We start from the raw sequence: 23279 nt of genomic DNA, 5'->3' as shown, positions 1-23279 counted from the left end.
CTATCCTTTGAAAAATCAGCATTTAATTTCTTGTGATTTTATTTCTGCTTTTGTTTCACACCATTGACATCTGGTAGGTCTTACTCCACAGCATTGATGGTAAGTAGTAGGATTTAATTCATAGCACTGACAAGCTGCAGAACTTACTCCACAGAACTGACAAGTGGTAGGACTTACTCCACAGCACTGTTTAGCTTGGGTTCTCCACCCACACTCCCAGGAACTGCAGAACATCAAAAACAGTTGCTACATGCAGAGAACCTGCAGTCTTCAGACATCATCTTTTTTCCTCTCTCTTTTTCACTCCCTTCCTTCCTCTCTCTCATCTTCCTTTTATTCTCCCTTTCTTTCCTTTATTTGTATACTACATAGAAAACTCAGAATAGACTTTTAAATGTTCCTTTTCATCTCTTAGAAATTCCTCATATTATAAACCTTGAGATAAACAATTTTCTCAATTTTGCTATGTTTAACAGAGAAGGACTACAGTTTGTAACATCATGTCAAACTATAACAGTCATTTTTTAAGAAGTGCTTAATCTAGATAAACAGTAGGTAAACTGTGATTAGAGAGATTTTTTTCCTCTCAAAATATGCTATAATAACAGAATGTAGTCTTCATTTCCACTGGGATTAACCCCAATGCCTCAGCACAAACAGTGTCTACCACAATCCCATGAAAAAATATTAGAAGCAATAAATTATGACTGGTTCCATTTACACAAATATTTTGATACCATGAGCTAGCTTGCTTATTCAAACTGACAGGTTGAGATGGAGGGTTACAGATAGAAAGGTCATAAGTAGATGATGTTTTTGAAGTGTGTGTGGGGATTTCTGGTGAGAAAGCAGTAGGGGTTAAGTCAGCTGCCACATAGGGAAATGATTTTATCGCTCGATAGAAGGGCGGAGAGCTGACTTGAGATTTGAAAATGTATTCAGACATTATGAGGAATTACTTCAGAAAAAATGTCTTTGGGCAAAGAAGTTTTAAAATGCACTGTAGGTAATGAATAATTCCTTTATTACTTCATAAATATCACCAGGATATTGAATCAAAAGAATTTGGGGTTTTATTCATTCCATTTAGGAATTTCTCATGGTCTTGAGTCAATGGTTAAGAGTTTGAAAATAAAAGTAACTGAACATCTTAAAAGCTTTGTAAGCTGTGAAATTTTTATTGTGTTAAACTTAATTTAATGGAATAAGATTCTCATAGTTCAAAAACAATCCAGAAGGAGTAGAATCATTCATTATTCACTTAGCAAAGGTACAGGCAATAAAACAATGGACAGAGCTGTTACGACAGGGGCTCCTGGAAAATTACTTTTATTGAACTGACTGCAATATGGAGTTTACCAGAAATTTAATCATTTACCACTTAAAACTAATGTTGAATTAACAATGGATTTCAATGTAAAGAATCATTTATAAGTCAACAGTTTGAGAAACTTGAACTATATTACTTTCCTCCTTAATATTTTCAAAGAATTTTCATGAAATATTACTATTTGGATGAAGAAAAAATGTTAGTTTCTATAGATATTTATAGCTACTGAGGAAAACGTAGATCTCTCAAGTGTTGGGAGGGACTCAGCTCTTCATTTGGAACCCAATCCTCTTCTTTTACTATATTTAAGAATATAGGGCTGTGGATGTTGCTCAGTGGTAGAGTGCTTGCTCAGCATGTATGAGGACCAGGGTTCAATCCCCAGCACCTCAAAAAAAAAAAAAAGAATATAATTATAAAACAGGGAAATACAATGATTTAACTAAACCATTTTGCTAGTGGCAAGTGACAGAACTGAATTTGAAACATATCTGGTATGCTAGGAAATTACTTTCTTGTAAATAAATTGTTAATTCAGCCTACCAAAAACTCTAAGTAATAACCATGGTACCTGGAGAAAGTTTCTTCATTTTCCAAACTAGTGGTCAGTGCTAACAGTGTAGTACTGAAATATGCATTCAGGATTTTACCCAATGTATTTTACCCTCTTCTCAGAATCTCTTCCTGGATTTTTATAGCTGTGAACAGGAAGATCAACCTCTGTGCACTGGTAAGTTAAATGTGCTATTCATAAAAATTAAAGACATACAGAGGTATATGTATATACACACCTGTATATGTAGCTATACATACACGTGTTTATGTTATATACACATATGTGTACATTATATTTAATATAATTAAAATTAGAACAGGCTTGTTCTGGGCATATTTCAATATCCACATATAAAAGAAGCAGGTAAATCACCTACTGTGAGATAAGAGTTCACAAAGGAGTAGTTTTCTCCCTGAGGGGAAGGAAGGCTGACTTCCTCCACTGCCCACCTTTGAGTATGTATAAATACATGGAGGTCCTGCCAATTGTTCTTAAGAGAGGAGAAGGCTATGATTAGCATCCACCACAACCAACATTCAATTTCAATGAATCAGTAAGGAATTCATATCTAATCATGTATCTTTGCTTGAGCACATTTCATTAAATTATGATAAAGCCTTCCCTTTGATTTAATGAAATGTTAAATTTAAATAAGGTCTTTTCCATAACATTTTTCACCTTGCATTTCAATCTAATATTGGATTTCTCCTTGAATTCAATGAGACGGTCTATCTATATACAACAGAAAATCTTTTTCCTTTTATTTTTCTGATTGGTACTGAGTTTTGAACACATGGGCACATGGCTTCCCATTTGCTAGGCAGGCACTCTACCACTTGAGTCATGCTCCCAGCCCATTTTGCTCAGGTTACTTTGGAGATGTGGATTTGCTTTTTGCCTAGACTAGTCTATCCTTCCCACCATAGGTAGGATGACAGGTGCATGCCATCATATGCAGCTTTTTTCCTTGAGATGGAGTCTCATGAACATTTTCTGCCCGGGCTGGCCTGGAGCTATGATCCTCCAGATCTCAACTTCCTGTGTAGCTTGGGATGACAAGCGTGCATCAAATCACCCAGCTACCGTTTGTCTTTTCTTTATAACTTTCATTTTCTAATTGACATATAATATTTGTGCTATTTTATGCGAAGCACTATTATAATTTAAAAAATATATTGAATGATAAAAATTGATTAGCATTTCCATCTCCTCAAATATTATGTTTTCTAAGTGTTGGGAACCTTCAAACTCTTTTTCTTTAGTCATTTGGAATGTGTGATTAACTGTGATAGCCTGTACCTGTAGCTATCCAATACTGCTATCCAATATTAAAAGGTACTTCCCCTCCACAAACTGTATTTTGTTACTCATTACCCACTCTCTCATTATTCCCCTCTCGTTTCCTTTCTTAGTGTCTTGTGAGCTCCCTTTTATTTTCTACTTCCTTGTGATCAGTGTTTTAGCTTCCACAAATGAGTATAAAACATGTGACATTTGGCTTTCTTTGGTTTATTTCACTTAACAATTTCCACAAATGATATTACCCTACTATAGACCCTTTTTTAATTCATCCATCCTTTTATAGAAATTGTTGTTGCTTCCATATTTTGGTTATTGTGAATAATGCTGTGATAAACACGTACTGTAAGCATTTCTTTAATGTAATGAGCTCATTTCCTTTAGAAATATCCTTAGCAGTAGAATTGCTGCATCACATGGGAGTTCATTTTTAGCTTTTTGAGGAACTACATACTTTCCCTCACATAGCTATACTAATTTACATTCCTGTCAATACTATGTAAGTATTCCCATTTTTTCTGCATCCTCACCAGCATTTTTTACTGTTTTGTTTTGTTTTGTTGTTTACTTTTCACAACAGCATTCTAACTGGATTAAGGAAACATCTCATATGTTGACAACTTGAATATTTTCCTTTGAGAAATGTCTACTCAGATCATTTTTTCATTTGTAAATCAGATTTTTTTTTCCATAGAGTCTGGATATTAACCCCTTGTATATGAGCAATTTGCATATATTTCTCCCATTCTGTAGGTTGTCTCTTTACTCTGTTAATTTTTTGATGTGCAAAAGCTTCTTATTTTGACATAATTTCATTTCTCTATTTTTGTTTTTGAAGTCTTTTCCAAAAATCTTTGCCTCTATCAATGTCTTCAAGTATTTCCTCTGTAGTTTCAGCTTTGGATGTTTGCTACATTTTTGAATTGATGGAATTGATGCTTTAATAAGGGACAGATAGAGATATATTTCATTTTTCTGTATATGTATATTCAGTTATTCTAGCACTATTTACTGAAGACAGTACCCTTTCTCGAACATATGCTCTTTGGAGCTTTTGTCAACAATCAATTAATTTCTGTTCTCTATTCTATTCCATTAGTCTGTGTGTCTGCTTTTAGGCAAGGATTATATTGTATTAATCAGTATAGCTTTGTAGCATATTTGAAGGCAGGCATTGTATGTCTCCAGTTTCGTTCTGTTTTCTCTGATTGCTCTATTTCTGGTCTTCTGTGTTTCTGTACGAGTTTTAGGATTATTTTTTATGTTCCTGGTACTTTGGGGGATTGCACTGAATATGCAGATTGTATATCTAAGCAATGTTGGTCTTCAAAACCATGTTCATTGTATGTCTTCTCAATTTTTACTGTGTATGTCCTGTCAAATTTCTTTAATCAGTGTGCTTTATAACGTTAATTATAGACAGCTTTCCCTTGATTGATATTTTTTTCTATTCCATTTTTATGGCTATTGTGAATAAGACTTCTTTTTAATTTGTTTTTTAGACAATTCACCACTGGTATATAAAATGCTACTATTCTTCATATATTGACTTTGTATTCTGAAAACTCACTGAATTCATTTATCAGTCCTAGAGGCTTTGGTGGCATATTATGGTTTTCTCTATATAAGATCATGTCATATACAAACAACTATAATGTGACTTCCTACTTTCCAATTTGGATGTCCATTATTTCTTTTTCTTGCCTAATTGTTACAGTTAAGACTTCCAGTACTATGTTGGCTAAGACTTATAAAATTGGACATTCTTACTCCAAGTCTTACAGGAAATATTTTTAGTGTACATCCATTTAGCATGATGTCAACTATGGGTTCGTCATGTATGACGGATGTCAGGTATGCTCCTTCTATACCTAATTTGTTGATGGTTTTTAACATAAGAGGTTCTGAATTTTATGTTCTGTACTTATTGAGAGGATCTTATGTGTTTTGTTCTTCAATCTGATGCATTATATTTATTGACTTATTTATACTGAACATCCTTACATTCTTGGGATTAATCCCACTTGCTCATGAAATACAAACTTTTCGATGAGCTGTTAGATTCAGTTTGCTGCTATTTGTTGAGAATTTTTGCATCTATGTTCATCACGGATACAACATCAGTCTGAAACTTTCTTTTTTGCTGTGTCTTTGTCAGATTTTTGGTGTCAGGATAATGCTGGCCTTATAGAGTGAGTTTCTCCAAATTCCCTCCATATAAGTTTTTGGGGGCAGTTTAAAAAGAATTTGTATTAGCTCTTCTTTAAATGTTTGTAGAGTTCTGCAATGAAACTACCATGGCCTAGGCTTTTCGTTGTTGGAAGACTTGTATTACTGATTAAATCATGTGGCTTGTTATTATTCTGTTCAGGTTTCCCACATCCTTATAGTTCAGTTTGGACAGGCTATAGGTGTCTGGAAAGCTGAAAATTTCCTACAGGTTTTCCCATTTATTGGTGTACAGTTTTTTAGACTCATTCTTGATGATCCTTGTATTTATGTCATATCTGCTGTAATATCTCCTTTTTTATCTCTGATCTTGTTTTATTCTTTTCTTGTTTGTCATGCTTGAAAGTTTGTTGATTTCTGTTTATCTTTTCCAAAAAAAAAAAAATCAACATTTCATTAATATTTTGCTTTTTAAAAACTGTATTCTCTCTGGTCTTTGGTATTTATTTTCTTCTATTAATGTTCGGTTTGATTTATTCTTGCTTTTCTAACTCCTCGAGCTGCACATTAGGTTGTTTATCTGAAATCTGTCTTTTCTTTTAATATAGACACTTGTTGCTCTAAATTTCCTTGCTATATTGCTGCTTTTACTGTAACCCATAGCCTCTGATATGGTGTGTTTCTACTTTTTCTTTCAAGGACTTTAAAAAATCTCTTTTAATTGCATCATCGTGTCGTTAGAAGTCATGAAAACATCACTCAGTTTCCACGTATTCATACAATTTCTAAAGATCTTCTTGTTGATTTCTAGGTTTACTCCTTTGTGAACAGAAAAGACATGATATGATTTCCATTTTTTTATTTTGTTGAGACTTATGTTGTAGCCTAGTATAGGGGATACCCTGGAGAACATACCATGTGCTGGTAGGAAAAAAATGTATTCTGAAAGGAACTCCAGCAATCGGAGTGGTGGTGCTGGGGACATGGGACATGGTGAACCTGTCCTCAGGCCTCTCTTGGGCCAGATCCACTGCTGGCCGAGGCTTCTAGTAATGACACAGACCACTTCTAGTGGTGGCACAGTGGCATGGAACACATCCCCAGTCTCCACATGGGCGAGCAGTGCTACTAGCAGGGGTTTCAGGCAATAGTAGTGCTAGTGCAGGATTGTGCACTGTGAGGAACACGTCTCTGGGCCTTATTATGTGCCATAGTACTCATGTCCTTGGTCCCTGGAGGGTCAAGTACTTCTGACAGTAGGGCCCAGGAACAGGTGCCTCCTCAGGCCCCACAGTGGTGTACATTAATGTTGGTGGCAGCAAAGGCACTGGGGAGCAGAGACCTCAGAAAGTGTGTCCTCAGACCCTGCAGTGGTGAGCACTGGTGGTAATAGATGGTGTGAGGGATGGGGAGGCTGGTCAGGTCTTAGGGATAAATGCCTTCCTTCTTGTACCTTGAGCACAGGCCCCTGCTGTGTTGAATACATGTCTTCATAGAATAGCATAGTATAGTATGGCAGCATGCTGGGGTCACAGTTGCACAGCTGGTCTAGCTGGACTAGTAAGGCTGTAGTGGAACACTGTGGGGACTCTGGGATGGAGATATGTAGAGGCTTGTGTCCCTATGGCAGTATGGAAAATGCCAAATGTGGTTCTGCTCTTAAAATGGCACCATGTTGCAGTAAGCTGTGTTCTGGGGATCCACAGGGACCAGTGTAAGTCCCTCCTATGAAGCAAAGCTAGACTCCAGGCAGCTCCCCTAGCTGGGCCCCAAGCTTGTGACCACGGTGGCACTTTCTTGTAGCTATAGTCACCAGAATCTGTGGCATTGACATTTATTGCATTTCTTCTGGTTCCCCATTTCTCTGAAGTGGGGAGCCCCAGCCAGGGAACCAGGCTGCCAGTGTGCTTTGGGCGTCTCTATGCTGCTATGCTTGGTCTCCCTGTCTTACAGAGTTCATGTCTCCCTCCATGTGAGTTCCAGTGCTCTTCTCCCAGCCACTCACCTCAAAGTAATTTGATCTTTGTACAGGAGGTGAATGGGAGTGGACTGCAGGAAGCTATTGAAAATTTTCAATGAATGCTAGTGTGTTCTCTGATTTCACAGAATCAGTGTACTGGGTTGGCAGTTATGCTACCCCACCTGAAGTAAACGCTGACTGGGAGGTATTATTTGTATCATTCCTTCTGCTGAAAAAAAAGAAGTATAAATATGAGCAGCATTGCCAGTGAAGTTGGGAAGTTATCCTTATTTCCATGTTGCTCCTTCACAAGTCCATTTGAGGCCATGAAGTTAACCTTAACTTGGAAGAATTTTATTAAATGGGTTAATGTGAATCTTGCCAATTATGTACCAGAACAATCATTCTTTTGAAAAAGTTAGATTTTTTTATTGTCACTTTAACAAAAGCATTAGGGAGGAAAATCAAGTAAGAATCAGAAATAAATCTAACAATTAATAAGTAACAAGTCTTAAGTCAGCATCTGCCTGTACTATAAAAAGCAGAGGAGGCAACCTATTTGAAAACTGAGTTCTTTAAAGAGGAGGCTCTTTTATCAAGGGACCTGAACAGAATGTAGCTCTCCAAGAGTCAAGAATTAACTGTGTAGGGTCTCTCTTAAGAGAGCTCATATAGCAAACTGGTATCAATATTTTTGTGTTAGAGATATAGTTATACAAATCACCGAAGAAGAGGCTCACATATGAAAAGCCACTGCAGGATGACTTCTGTATATTTTAAGATTTACAGAATTAGAAGTCATCTATTATCATTGAGTTATGCTCTTTGCTATTACTTGGTTTTCTTTCTGTTTAAACAGTACAGACAACTATTAAGGTAGCTAGATAGGTGGTCATATTTGCATTTCTTTGGTCCTGTGAGCAGTCCATGTTTAACCAGATAATCCAAACAAAGGTTTTATTGTCACCTCAGGCAAGACAACAGAAAGTAAGAGCATATCACAAGGAATGCATTCCAGTAGTACACAGATCCTCCTGGGGTATAAACTGTAAAACTCTTCCTCAATAGTGGTAGGAATGTGATCTTTGGCAATAATCAAAAAGGGAAAGTGGGAAAAGAAAGGCAAAGCCAGGGAGGCACTGGGAGCACCAGGAAAGGAAAAGAAGATAAGGACTGGTGAGAGACAAACACTGGGTGTGCCAGACAGGAGTTTGGGGAGTTACGGGATACATTCTTTCTCTCCTTGGAATGTTGATTTTGAACATTTCAAAACATAAAACCAAAACATCTCATTAGCCAAAAGCACAGTCCCTTGATCTCAGACTTGGTCAGATCCCCACCCTTCATTTTAAGTCCTCTTGGGGATGATTTTTTCCAATCTACAAAAGTAAATGCTACAAAGGTCAAAGGATAACAAAACTATAAATTATGCCACTAAGCTAACTATACTCAACAGAATTTCTGGAAATGGCACTGCGGAATTTGTGGTCCAAAGAGAACTTTATTTTGAGGCAAGAAGCGCAGGTAGGAAAACAGTGACTGTATATTTGAAAGCTGCATGACAACTCCTGCCTGTGGGGGATGAGTTATTTTGGCACCACCAACACCTCTTCCTTTTTTGGATTGCAAAAAACACAGGTTTGTTTCAGGAACCATTTCTCCATGAATCTCAGTGCATTGCTTTGGTTCTTGGATGGGCATGTAAACCCAACCTTGCCAATCACAGTCATGCAGGCTTCAAGTGCCTGATGTGGCAACTGTCTGAGCTATGACTCTTGATGCAAACCAGGTCAATCGAAACCCCAGAACATCTGCATTTAATGTTCCTGTCTTTATGGCTTTCTCTGCCATCTTAGGAGGACAATCAGATAGAAAATGAGGTCACCTACATGGAAATAGAACTATAGAGTTCTATAGTTCCTCTATAGAGAAAGAGTAAGACACCTGATGTCCTCAATTCACAACCCAGATCAAGACTATCCCGTGATGTTTTTAGTGATACCACACAAATATTTCCTTTTCAAACTGGCTAGAATCACTGGCTAACTCTCTGTGGTCTCTTGAAACTAAGAGTTTTAAAATAACACTTCCTTGTGTTAACTTCACTATTTTTCACTTTATGCCACCTTTTAAGGAAACTAATTTTGGTATGGCATAGTTTCAACAGAAGTGTAATTAATTTCCTAGTCATGAAACACTATTGGTCTTTCTTGTGCTCAGGGCCCACATAAAATTTCCCTACCCAATTCTAAGAGAAAAGAGAAAGATCAGCTTTTCTCTATGATAACAGAATTGTATACTAAGTTACTCCCTGGTGTTTTTTTTTTTTTTTTTTTTTGGTGGGGGCAACTAGAGTTTGAACTCAGGGCTTCATGCTTGCTAAACAGGTGCTCTACTACTAAGTCATTCCACTAGCCCTTAATGCTTTTGTTATTTTGGAGTTAGGGCCTTTTGTTGTTGTTGTTGTTGTTGTTGTGGGGGCTGGATTGGACTGTGATCCTCCTATTTTAGGCTTTCTGTTGTAGCTGGGATAACAGGTCCATATCACCATATTTAGCTATTGGTTGAGACGAGCCTCACAAGCTTTTTGCTTGGGCTGGCCTGGAACCATGATCCTATTGATCTCAACCTCTCTAGTAGTTAGAATTATAGCAGTGAGCCACTGGTGCCTAGCTGTACCTGATTGTCTTTAATATAAGTATTTCCAGTGCCAATAAGGCTGCAATTGGACATTTTGTTCCTCCCTGTATCTATACCCAGAGGCACAAGAGAATTGCGATTTGAAATAGAAAACATTGGGACTCTTTGTAGGTTTTCTTTGCATACAACTGCATAACTATAAGAGTGCAACAAAGAAGGGAATACCAGCAAGACAACAATGTGCTCTCTATTCTTCCAACAAACAAACAAAATTTAGGCAATGTGCAAAATTTTGTGGTTGGGAAATAACGAAATTCTTCAACTATTCCAACTGCCTTCACTTTCCTCTGATTTGTTCTATATGCTTGTCAGAATTGCCTTTATAAAATATAGATCAATATATGACCCCGTTTTGCACACAAACCCCTAGCTTCTGACAGCATGAGAAAGGAAGTTCACATTCAGCTTGGCATTCAATCTGGCATTATCCACCTTTACAGATTGACCACTTGCTGGCGCTCCAAGGCAGTTGAAGTTCCAGAGAAACCTATTATTCTCAAATGATTTCCCATATTCTCAACTTCCAGTGTAAGTCTGTCTGGAGCTCTCACTTCTCTGTAATGCACCTAATATTTAATTTTAACTAGCTTTCCTAAGCATTTATTAGTTTCTAGTCAGACGCAAAAATCTTAGCTATTCTTCAAAGCCCGGTACACACTGCATAACCACACTCTCTTGATCAGAACTCATCTTTCTATGCTTGAATACTGAATCACATCTTACTTATGATACAGCACTGGATCAGACACGACTGTTTGTTCACAGAAAGACAACGTGCTCTCTCCTCCTTCCTTAAAACAGCAGAATTTTGTTCAGGTAACTTCTATGATCTGAATATTGGTGTGACCTCAAAATTCTTGTATCTCAGGAGGTGATGAGGTGATGGAAAGCATTTTAGTATTATAAAAGAATAAAACCCTCCTTCTTTCCATCATGTGAACACACGGTGGGAAGATACCTACCATCTATGAACTAGGACTCCACTCTCACCAGACATGAATCTGCTGCCTCCTTAAAGCGTGGCCTTCTAATTTGCAGAACTGTGAGAAATAACATTCTTTTTATGGAATTTTGCAATAGCAGCCTGAAAGGACTGAAACAATGACCAGTATACTCATGCTGTAGCACTGATGTCATTTCCCAAATCATGAAGAGCTGTGATGATGCCCTAATCCACCTTGCCCCCCTTGTTTAGATGGGCTCACTTTCAAGTCACCAGCACCCCCACCCACAGACCCCAGCACCAGGAGATCCTGGTACTATAACAAGGTCCCAACAGCACATTTTGAAAAGGTACTGTTTTGTTTAACCTATCTTTTACATGCTGTCATAAACAAAACTGAAATTTTGAGTCACAGTCTAATACCTACTTACTTATTTTCAGGCCCAGGTTTTCAGATTCAAGATGGAGAGAAAGGCTGGGAATTATGTATGTAATCGGTTTCTGTAACAGCTTCGGATATCTAAAGATTGCTCATGAAATCTCAAATCACGCCTTTACTTTACCTCAATCCTTTTAAGGGGTCCATGAAAACATTTTGCTTGGAAATAAATTTTTAGGATGCACTTAGCGATCTCTACAGTCATTATCAGCTGAATAAACATCACCTTTATTTCAGTCATATAGCTATCCAACTACGGAAAAGTTTTGTTGTTTTCATAAAACAATATTTCCTTAAACTTTCATCATGCACAGTTTGCAATGGCATTGGTAAGCTTGTATAAGAAGTCTATCCATCCACATAAGGTATATCTATCAGAATGAAACACAGAAAATAAGTGAGATCTGAGGTCAACGTAGCAAGGTTAATCTACCCACTTTTCTGCATAAAATTAATAAGAAGCATTTAGAGACTGTTGGTGTCAAAAATACACAGTTATGGTATGAATTAGAACGAGGGACAACACAGCAATCTAAACACAATCAATTACAGTAATAACTGTAGTCTCTGTTTACCATACACTCGGATGGGTGGTATTTTATCTTAACTGCCTATTTACTTGTCTGCCTCTTTCTCCAGACTACAGGCTACTTAAGGGCATAAGTCATCTTCGAGTCACTGCTGTCATCTCATTACCTACCACAGTGTTCCCCAGATATTTGTTGAATGTAGGAGTAAATAAATGAGGAAATAATAAAGTCACACTAATTCTATTATAAACAGCAGGAAAACAGGCAAATATCAAAAGATTTTTTTTTATTTTAAAGAAAAACTAACTTTTTTAATCATCTTAAATTCTACATAGTAAAAACCCTCCAAATATTTAACTTACCAGACTTAGCACTTCTATAATAAACTAAATGTTTTCCCACATGCACTAGTTACAGTATTCCTTTCAAACGAAGCCCAGGTGTGCTGGCAAAGAAGAGGCACTATTTTCTATTGGGTGCCTCTTTCAAATGCTGTCTCTTATCACCTTTCTCTTCAGAAAAATCTTATATGTAATAAGAAGAAAAGGAACAAATAGAAAAGAATTTCTATAAAAGCTCTCCATTAAAAATGTGTCATCCTTGGGACACCATATGTTACTATGTCATGGAGGAGACACAGTAAATAAATAATACTTGAGATATGACTATATAAGTTAGAAGACTAGAAGCCCACTAATATAATCAGCTATAATATGTTTCTCCACTAATTCATCTATTTACAAATTGGGGAAACTGAAAACAAGACAAGCAGACTGGCAAAATAAATATCTTTATAACATTCATTTCTCCTCTTCCTTCCTGTCTCACCCAATACCCCCCACCATATTGCCTGCATATCTTGGTCAGGCTATAAAAGTAATAAAAACCTAATTTGCATTTGACTGGCTTTGCTTTTTGTAATAATATGAATCTTCAACAACATAAGCACACAGCTCGACATATCTTCTTTCTACAGATTGTTTGAAAAGGGTAATAAGGGCACAGGAACATAAGTCAAACATCTCACCTAAGTCCATTCTTTTGCACAATAAAGCTAAAATAACTATTCAGATCTTTTAGACTCTCCTCAGTTTCAGACTTGAGAAAATATTTAAAAGGTTTCAGTTTAAACTCTTACCATGCACTTTAGGAGAACACATCTGTTATTTTAGTTCTATGGCCTTGTTATAGACAAGAGTTGCTTTTATCATTTTTTCAAACCAAATTTAAACTCGAACTTAACAGTACCAGGCCCCTATCAGGAAACCTTCACTTTGCTGGACAACTGTCTACATTCCAACCACATGGCAGACAAAGTAAAGCAGAAAGTACTCCTCTCTATGTTACCACCAAAACTGCTAGATCAACAAAAGAAAACTACTGCCTTTAATGCAATCCTGAGCTGTCAGGAAAGTCAGAGAATTTTCTGCAGGGCAAATAAGCACAGCAAGTCAGATTTCTGTAAGGACTCTGGAGTCCTGGGGCATCTGCTGAGCCGATGATGTCCAACAGGACATTTAAGGAATCACTGGAAAAACAGGGAAGCCTGGGGTATGATACAAACCTGTCCCTTCCCTTTTGCCCCTGCCACCCACACACATCCCTGAAGATGGGCCATGGGGCAGGAACCACAGAGATATGCCATCAGACAGATTCCCAAGTCATAGGACAGTAAAATGGCACCTTGAAGAGACTGGAAAAAAACACAAAACATAACTCTATATTCAATACAACTAACTTCTAAACATGAAGGTGAAATAAACACGTTTACAGATATACAGTGCTGAGTATTGACTACCAATCGACTTTCACTTAAGAAACTTTTTTAAAAAGACCATATGTATAGAAATAACATAATCCTACAAAAAGATTCAGTAATATAAAAAAAAAATAAAGAAAAAATGGTTAGTACCAGAAAAACATGGGTCACATACAATAAGACGCAATATAAAATTTTCTGGAGTTAAAAAAATACGAAAGTAATTGGCTGTGACAGTACTCACCTGTAATCCCCATTACTCAGGAAGTGGAAGCAAGAGGAGCATGGTCCCAGGCCAGCCAGGGCAAGAGTAGAAGACCTTGTCTAAACAATAACTAAAGCAATGAGGGCTGTGGATGTGGCTCAAGCATAGAGCGCCTGCCTAACAAGCAGAAGGCCCCGAGTTCAATCCCCAATGCACACACATATCCAATGCCAAGTAACTCCAACATGGGTCTGCCCAGTGAGGACAGGAGCCACTAGCCCCATCCTGCTCAGTGTTCACAATGACATGACTTAACTTCTGCAATGACTTCAGGAGACTCTCAATTAGGGAAAATATCTTCACTGTTCACTCTAGGAACTTGCCATAAGAGCCATTCGGTTCTTCAGTTGAGTCATCAGCAGGTGACTGACCCTGCCGGACTCCAGGCCTCATAGCTTTACTTTTCTGTTTTCACCAACTCTAAACTACTGTATTGAAATCTTTACTCAATCCTAACCAAGTACACACAGTGGAAGTCCCATCTTAATCCTATCTCAGATGAACAAAACCTATTTTCCCTGTCTTCCTCTTGTACACTATTAAATCTGTTGAGGTGGTACTCTCATCACTGTATTAAACAATATCAGAGTGGAATGGTTACCAGCATATGGAGCTTTGAGCATAGTCCTTGCAATATTCTGCAAATCCAAAATTATTTCACAAACCATAAGATTCTCTGCATAAATTCAAACTAACTCTCAGGACAATTATTAAAATAGATAAAAGAGATGAACAAGTTTGGCAGATAAAAGAATAACCTAAAAATGATTGCTTTTCTATATGTTAGCAATATATAATTACAAAATGCACTTTTGAAGCATAGATGTTTAGCAATAATATATAAGGAACCTAGAAATAAATCTAAATAATATATGTATAACGTCTTTGTAAAGAAACTTTAAAACCATATGGAGGTAAAAGAGGACCTCAAAAAGTGGAGAAATACAAGTTTTCAAAGGTAAGAAGATTCACTATTATATAATAATATCAGTTTTCTTTGCCATGATTTATACATTCAATGCTATTGTATTAAAAATTGTGACAGTTTTCAAGGAACTTTACAGTCTAATTCTAAGGAATATACTATAAGGCAAAATAGGTCAAGATGTTTCCAAAGGTGAAGTGAGACTTCCTTAACTAAACAAGTCATTAAGACAGTGTCATTCAATTAAGACAGAAAAAAATGACCAAAAGAACAAAACAGTACAGTAACAGATCCAAACACAACCAGAAACACAATCTGAAAGTTAGCTAACTTGGAACATCCTTGAGGAAAGAATGAGTATTTAATAAATGATCACAAGACACTACTGGATACACTAATGAAAAGCCTCACAACCACAGACACAAACAAATTCCAGTGAATCAAGGACTTAAATATGAAAGGCAAAACTGAAGAGTAAAACAGACAAATAAAAACTAGACATGTTGAGGGCATGCCCAATTCAGCATGAACTACTTTAAAAAACATAACATTGTGAAGATTTTGCTTGTTTGAAATGGACATCAAATCACAAAAAAATACCTAGTACTAGTCCACTGATACATATTTCAAAACGGGCAAAATAAACTATTTTCCATAGGACACTATTAGAGAAATACATGTATAATGAAAAATATAATGAAAGATATAGTCAAGAGAATAAATAAAAAATTGAGTACAATAATTGTATTTTCAGGGACAAGGAGGAACAATTAAGGGGGACACGGGCATAGGATTTCAAAGCTTTTGGAAGGGTCACTTTCCTAAAGTTGAGTAAAATGCTGGGTAGAGCTGTGTCACATGCTGATTATGCCACACAGGATGAAAGTTTAATTTTTACCTTTAGCTAATAATATATATTATGCATGCTTGAATATGTACACATGTATTCCTACAAATTCACATATTATGCTCCTTCCTCTGCAACATAAACCATTAGGTATCAGCTGTCACATGGGCCATCTTGCTACTGATCTGCAGGAACTTGGGGAAAAAGTGCAAGAAAATGCTAACATTCTAGATACTACTATTGTTGTAATGAAACTCTTATTTTGACCCAGGAGTCTCCTGTATCCTATCAATATCACAACTCTGGTACACTAATTGCTGCTTTGCAATTAGAACAAAAGCTTATACTCTTTATAATTTTTCATTAAAGAAGGAAATTTTATTTATGGAAAGAAGATAAGAGCTACGGTACAGTATGGTTAACAAGTAATTAAATAGGTGCTAGGAAAAAATGTGTGTCAGCATTTGTTTAGGTATAATTTATGAATGATATCTACTGTACATGTCTGGTCTGTTTCCTTATCTATAGAATGAAGGATTGAATAACATAGTGTATAAAGAGAGTTAGTATAGCTCCTATTTCTGCAGCTTTGAAACCATAGATATAAAGAAAAACACAACATGGAATGTAATGTCACAGAAAGAAATGTGAGAAAAAGTATACAAGTAATACTAAAGATAAAAACTGTGATGACAGCAAGTACAAAGTTTATTTCATCTGTACTGAATATCTATAATATATGATAAAATGAAAATTCCCTTTTTAAATAGTATATCAAAGAAAAAATAAAGAATCCTGCAAAGAAATTCAAGTAAAATACTTTCATGATACACAAATGCTACTGAAGTGAAAACTCTTCAATAAGACCACCCAACCTTGACAAGTGTATTCACAGGGGATTTAAAGAGTAATATTTGGATGACATACAGTAGGTGGTCTTGTGCGTGGGTGAAATATTCCAGCTGACTGTGGTTCATGAATGCTGTTAGGAGAATTCTGGTCAATTCCCTCCTGGCAAGGCATAATGTCAGCCTAAATTTCAGATTCTGCTTTCAGCACTGAATTGTTCCTTTATGATGAAATACTCCAACCTCTTTGTCCTTACTGAGTGGATAACTATCAATAACTATCCCTAGGTAATACACATAACTGTGGATACACTTTTTTCACCAGCTTATTTTTTTATCTTATTGATTTGGTTGGCAGGAAGCTGAAGGACAAAATTTTTAGGACTAGTGGCAATTTAGGTTTTCTGCCACAGCTACATTACTTTACATAGTGTTTTATTCTCCATTTCTTATTTTACATGGTTTTACTCTAAATACTTTTTACCAAAAATTATCTCAAATTATTTTAGAAATAAACAGAAAATAATGATTATATGTATAAGAATGTGACTTCTGCTTTTAAAGTAAGATTTAAGTGAAATAGCACATGAATAAGGTCATAAATTTCTTGAACTATCAGAAAAAAAACCAAACAAAAGATGTCTTTTAAACTCAATCATATCAATGAAGCAACTTAAAAGACAACGATTGTTTTTTTCCCTTGGAATTCAAAGTATGCCAACTTACTTGCATATGTCATCTTCTGGGTCTTCCAGCCCAAATCTTTCATCAAATGTAAGTTGTATCCACACATTTTCCTCTACAGCCACTAGTCTCCACACCAAGACCATATTTCTTGGGTAAGCATGAGGAAACCTTGGGCTGTGAATACTCCCATTTGTAGACACAGTAATAACTCTTTCATGCTGGGGATCTTGCACTCCTAAAGCAAAAACATAGACACAGACAGATATTTAGAACAGACATCTCAAAAATTACAGGTTCAGAACAAGTGGTTCTTATTATTCATATTTTATCCCAACAAGTGTTGAATATGCCTTACACTATATAAGTAAGTACAACTCTTCAATTTTATCCAGAAAAAAAGATTATTGAATAAAAACCTCTTTCAAGTATTTAAACTTGAAAAAATGCAGAAAAATGATCCTTTTAAGTAAACTGACTGAAATGTCAATTATCAACTTTTTTGGAGTCCTAATAAATTTGTTACAATTCTATTTTTTTAAAATGTTTAAAGTTTCTTAACTGTAAAGTAAGTGCACAGCTACAATGAGTTAATTATATGAAGGTTTTCATTAATTTTATATGAGATAGTTGAAGAAAAAGAAATGAGAATAAAAGCAGACCCGAAGTGATCCATGAGGAAATTATCAACTTTTCTCATTGATCTTTGAAATGGTAATCAGCATACCATACCACATACTATTCATAGCTTTCTGTCTGCTCTTTATTCTTAATGCTTTAGAAACTGAGCCAGCAAGATGATCGTAATAACAGCTTACTATTTGGGCACACAATTCAATTTTGTATTGAACTGTATCCAATACAAGCTCAAAGTTTCCCATGAACTGGAATTACTGAATGACCTCAAATCTTACATGACTTTGAAAAGTAAAATGAGATCAAAGTAATGGTCTTAATTTCTTGTTGTAAGGAAAGTAATTAGTATTATATGAAGTCATTAAAATATAAGAAATCTTTGAAGAAGTCTTAGTCTCTTAATATGCTAACATGAATTTTGAATTTCCAAGGGAAGAGTATAGTACAAAACATCTCCCAAGTGTATTAGGAATGGAAGATTTTTAAATCTGTGAAATATATTTGCATATTGCTAAAACATGTTGTTAATATCTCCCTTTCTTGTGAATAGAATGTTGGGGAAAGAAATGAGGGAAGGGAGAATGGGTATTGCTGTGGAAACATGTCCTTATATCTACCTAGTTAGAGTAAATGATGACAGGACATTCATAGTTGACATTTATAAAATGAGCACTTTCCCAGTCAAAAAACCTAATATAGACAGTTACAGTTTTTAGACCATGAAAATCGATTTAAACAGGTTAAATTCCAATAAAATAAACTCTTAAACCATCAATTTTTAAATTTATACTAAAACAATGAAAATTTTCAAGCATAATCACGTGCAGGCAGGTACATGGCAAAATATCTGACACTTAATATTTTGGCACAACCTTCATATCTTCGTAACATCAGAACAGTTTCAACCATGGCAACTCCTCCTAAGTGTTCCTGATTTACAGAGAAGCTGCACGGCACTGAATGTCCTGCTTTCAGTAAGATTACAGAGACATGAGAACATCATTACTTTATAAGTAGCATTCATTTGCCCCACTTCCAGCATCCAATCTCTTACAAGGGCATAGGTATTTACAGAAATAGGGTGAATTTCATTTTATTCACTCCGGGGTATGTCCCATGAAACTGCAATGCAGACTTGGTATGTATCACACAAGACCTGCACTTCCTACTTGCAGACATTGAGAATTAGTGAAGGATGTTTTAAGCTACTATTTTTGATAATTTCTTATGTAACACTAAAAAACTAATGCACTTGCTTGTACACACAAAGTTGCTTGACTTGCAGGTATTTCTTTTTTGCCCCTGATCTTGAGCAGTAATTACAGTATATTTTCCTTTAGTGTTTGTGTTAATTGAAATGTTAACAGTATTTCACATTAAGAAAATGCAACTGAAGAATATTGCACTGAGAAACTTCTAGAACTTAAAAGAGACAAAATAAAGAGGACTGAACTAGAATATTATCAAGATTTTAACCTTAAACTATCCAAAATAATAATCTAACAATCTCTATATTTGAGACTTTTCAATTATTTAATGTCACCTTTCTTCATAATGCCTAAGCTATTCTTCAACAGTTACCAATCTATATACAGAAATGCTTTCTCTTCCTGAATGCTCATATTTGATATCACTGTTGGCTACAGTGAATAATATGAAATAACCAGTGTTTGGGTGTAGTTCTGCTGTAGGCCACTTGCCTACAATGCACAAGGCACTGGGTTCTGTCCAAGCAACACATACATACAAAAAAAAAATCAAATTGTTATGTTTTACACACAATTTAGCACCAGTATATGTCCTAAAATCACAGAGGGATCTATCAAGGTGGATGAGTTCTCCCCATCTTGACAAATTTTATTAAGAAAATGATGATCATTAACTATTTTCAAATGTTTCTCTTCCCATTCTCTAAGTTTTCATCCAATAATCTAGACACTGCAGAGCTATGTATTTCAGTAACTCACTGTGGAGACTAGTATTTTAATGAGTTATTTTTTCCAAACAGATTTATTAATATTTAGTATTTGCCTAATTGTGTCTCAAAACACATGCCTTAAACCCAAGACACTCTTTATAAATATAGCAGTCTATGGTCACATACAAACTAGAAAACTGCAGGGCTCCCAGAAGATCTGAACTCTATTTTTATATTCAGCCAAAAAAGCTCATTGCTAAATGGTATACTTAAGTTCATGTTTACATCTTTTTCCTTTATAATTCATAATTTCATTAGACTATAATTGAGCATAATTTAAAGACTGAAAGTCTAGACTCTATTTGTGGCAAAAGAATTGTAAATTGCCTTTTAAGTTAAAATTGCTGCTCCCAAAATATTCACCTCAAAAAGTAATGAGATTTGCCACCAAACACATGTGATTTGCAGATGACAGGCAAAGTTTTATGTAACTATGAAACAACTAGGCCTATCATCAAAAAGAAAAAGAAAAGCCAACAAAAGTTAAGTTCTACCAAATTAAGACTCTGCGCTTAGAGTTCTTCCACTGTTATAGTCATCTTTGCAAATATATACCATTACAAGTAGTATAGGGATGAGACAAATACATAGTACTTTTTGAAAGTTTGCTTTTCTTATATCCAATGAACAGCGTACTCAAGTATAAACATAGTGAAACACGTTTGTAGTCAAATCCCAAAGATACTGACAACATGATTTTTGCAATATATACTGTAACAATGAATATGTATATCATAGCTAACAGAAAGAAAAGAGATGTAAATAAGACAATTTAAAAATTATATCTACAGTGTGTTATATTATCTGGCCCAACTACTTTTAAAGTAGAAATACTGAAAACTAAAACGAAGCAAAAACAGAAAAAAAAGAAGACAGTTTTAATGGAAATGCTATCAAATTGTCAACTATGTATGTACACACGCAACACAATTATATAGAAGCTATATATCTGTATGCATTAAATCAATTTAGCATTAAAATCAAAGCAATTTCATATTTTTTCTGTGTCTTATATACTGCCGGTACTTTGAAATATATTTACTGTGGATGAAAGAGAATGGTAGTAAGACAATCATAAAAAGTAATAAAAATTTTGACACTTCAATATGCTGTAATTAACGAAGATAAGATTTAATAATTTATTGATAATATTAGTTTGTTGATATAAGTAATGAACAAACTTCATTTTTAACAATAATTAAAATCCCAGGACTAGTGGAGTGACTCCAGTGGTATATATACATGCATACATACAGATATATAGATATAGATATAGATATAGATATAGATATAGATATCCACTGAGACTCCATAGACAGGTAAATTTTGCCTAGAAAGTCTAGAAAAATTTCATCCTGACCTTATTTGATTCTGCAGAGATATCATAGTACTAACAAATGTCACTCTTCAACTCAATCTATACAGAAGCACCTCAATGGCATGCTTAACATTTTCAATTCTGAGATTACAAAATTTTGATAATATATTTGATATATATTTGATAATATATTTGATAATATATATATTCAGTAGAATAGCAAACCCAAACTCTAATTCTTCGGTATTTCATGGGTTTAATCTGCTATTTCTTGTAATTTCGAGGCACATAAAAAAAAAAGAACAACAAAGATGATCAGCAAAATTACTGTCGTCTACCTCAAACAATTTACAAGTTACAGGGAACAAGTATCTTAGTAAGAGAAAGTTAAGAGAAGGGATTGCTATATTAAATATGCCACAAAACTAGTATAAATATTAAAGATATGCCCAAATGAGGTTTTGAATGCATCTCAGAAGATAATCAGTTTTTTCCTCAGATGATGAACAGCCAAAAGTGATATGCTGAAAACCTTCCAGGTGTCAAGTACTTTCCAGGACTTAGAACATCATAAAGTTGACAGAGCTCTGTTCTCTTACTGTGGTGATTTCCAGGTCTGTAATTTAGTATCACTGCTAGAGCAGGTAAACTAATATGCAGCTTGCAAAACCCAGTTCACATGTGAGTTCTTAAAACACTAACATTGCTCCCCATTGTATATTATTCTGAGATTGTATATTTAAAACATAAGGTGCTCACTTTTTTTCTTATATATAAAACTATGATTTCCAGAAGGGAAACTTTTTTTCTGAAGTCCACATGTGGTAGGCAACTTTTTGTTTGGTACATGGTAGCATTTTAAAGAAACAATACCCCAGAATATAGCACTTCTTCCTTTACTCTTAAATTTCTAGGACCTGTGTTTGATCAGGATAGGACATTGTACAATGAACAATTAATGTTGCTTAATTCACATTTGATATCTCTTTTGCCCACATTTTATTAGCACATATTAACTGCATAATGTAGGTGCTTTCATTGAGATACTTTCATATAAACATACACTTTGGCCATATTCATACCCTCTATTACTCTGTTTATCTCCCTCCTTCCATCCCCATTTTTATTTTTCTCAAAGTTCATCTGTTATTAACTACATACATACATAAACCAGCTGAAAGTGTTGGCCATAGGATACTCATTATTGAGACCTGTCATTTTCTTAACATGATTACTTATTTTTGAAAATACAACATGCTCTATAACTTTCCCATACCATGAGAATGGCACAATTATAGCAATTATTCTATTTAACCTATGAAATATGAATTAATTGATGATCAAATACTTTATTTTAAGCAAGTCACTTGATATCTGAGTATTTTTTTATAAATGAGATAATCACACCTTATTTTAAAGTTCAAATGATATAATTTAAAAAATATACATAATTACAAAGCAGCAAGTAAGTGAAAAGGAAACACTCCCCATCATATTCTGTCTAGTATAAACAAATGAGAAAGAAAATTCACCAGCAAGTGTCAAGCTTCCTGAGACTGTTATGTAGAAGACTGTTAAGTAAGACTCAATGCAAAACTAGCCATATGTATAAATATTCTAATTTCACAACAATCAAATTGATGAAACAAGAAATAGTAGTTTTAGGTTAGTTAAAGGTGAATGAAAAGCACCTGTGGAAAAATTTTAACATTTCCTTGATGCTGCCAATAAAAAAGTTTGAAGTTCTCTTGAATCTAATGAAAAGTACAAGCATTGAACCACTGGTTTCTAGCCAAACTATGGCATTGGTCGTAAATAGTGCCCTGTGTTCAGGAAGTACCCAACAAAGAGGGAAAGTTAAAATATGTAACATTTTCCCACATTCCCATCATTACTACGAAACAGCAGCCATTGGATAAAGGCTGGGCTGACCCTGCCTAGAAGCCTGCTGGGAAATCAGTACAAGACCCTTCCCTTCATTCTTGGATTATGCTTATGGGCCATTCAGGGTGAACCCAATGGTTTATTTTCATCATGTAGGGAGATGATTTTAGAGCAAATTTGAGATTGAGACCCAATGTAGCCATTTAGCA

At 35.3% G+C, this 23279-nt stretch overlaps 1 protein-coding gene across 3 annotated transcripts in view; it reads right to left on the bottom strand.

Moving 5' to 3' along the window:
• Positions 1–23279, bottom strand: part of Pdgfc (platelet derived growth factor C) — a 186056-nt gene that overhangs the window by 61537 nt on the left and 101240 nt on the right. For all 3 annotated transcript variants that reach the window (XM_074041760.1, XM_020187124.2, XM_074041761.1), the window contains one exon: positions 17297–17492. In XM_074041760.1, the coding sequence (XP_073897861.1) occupies positions 17297–17492 (196 nt within the window). The remainder of the gene's footprint in view (positions 1–17296; positions 17493–23279) is intronic.

This window comes from Castor canadensis, chromosome 9 (assembly GCF_047511655.1).
Source record: "Castor canadensis chromosome 9, mCasCan1.hap1v2, whole genome shotgun sequence".
Lineage (NCBI taxonomy): Eukaryota > Metazoa > Chordata > Mammalia > Rodentia > Castoridae > Castor > Castor canadensis.
The sequence above is the reverse complement of the archived record's forward strand: the minus strand, read 5'-3'. Positions and strand labels throughout refer to the sequence as shown.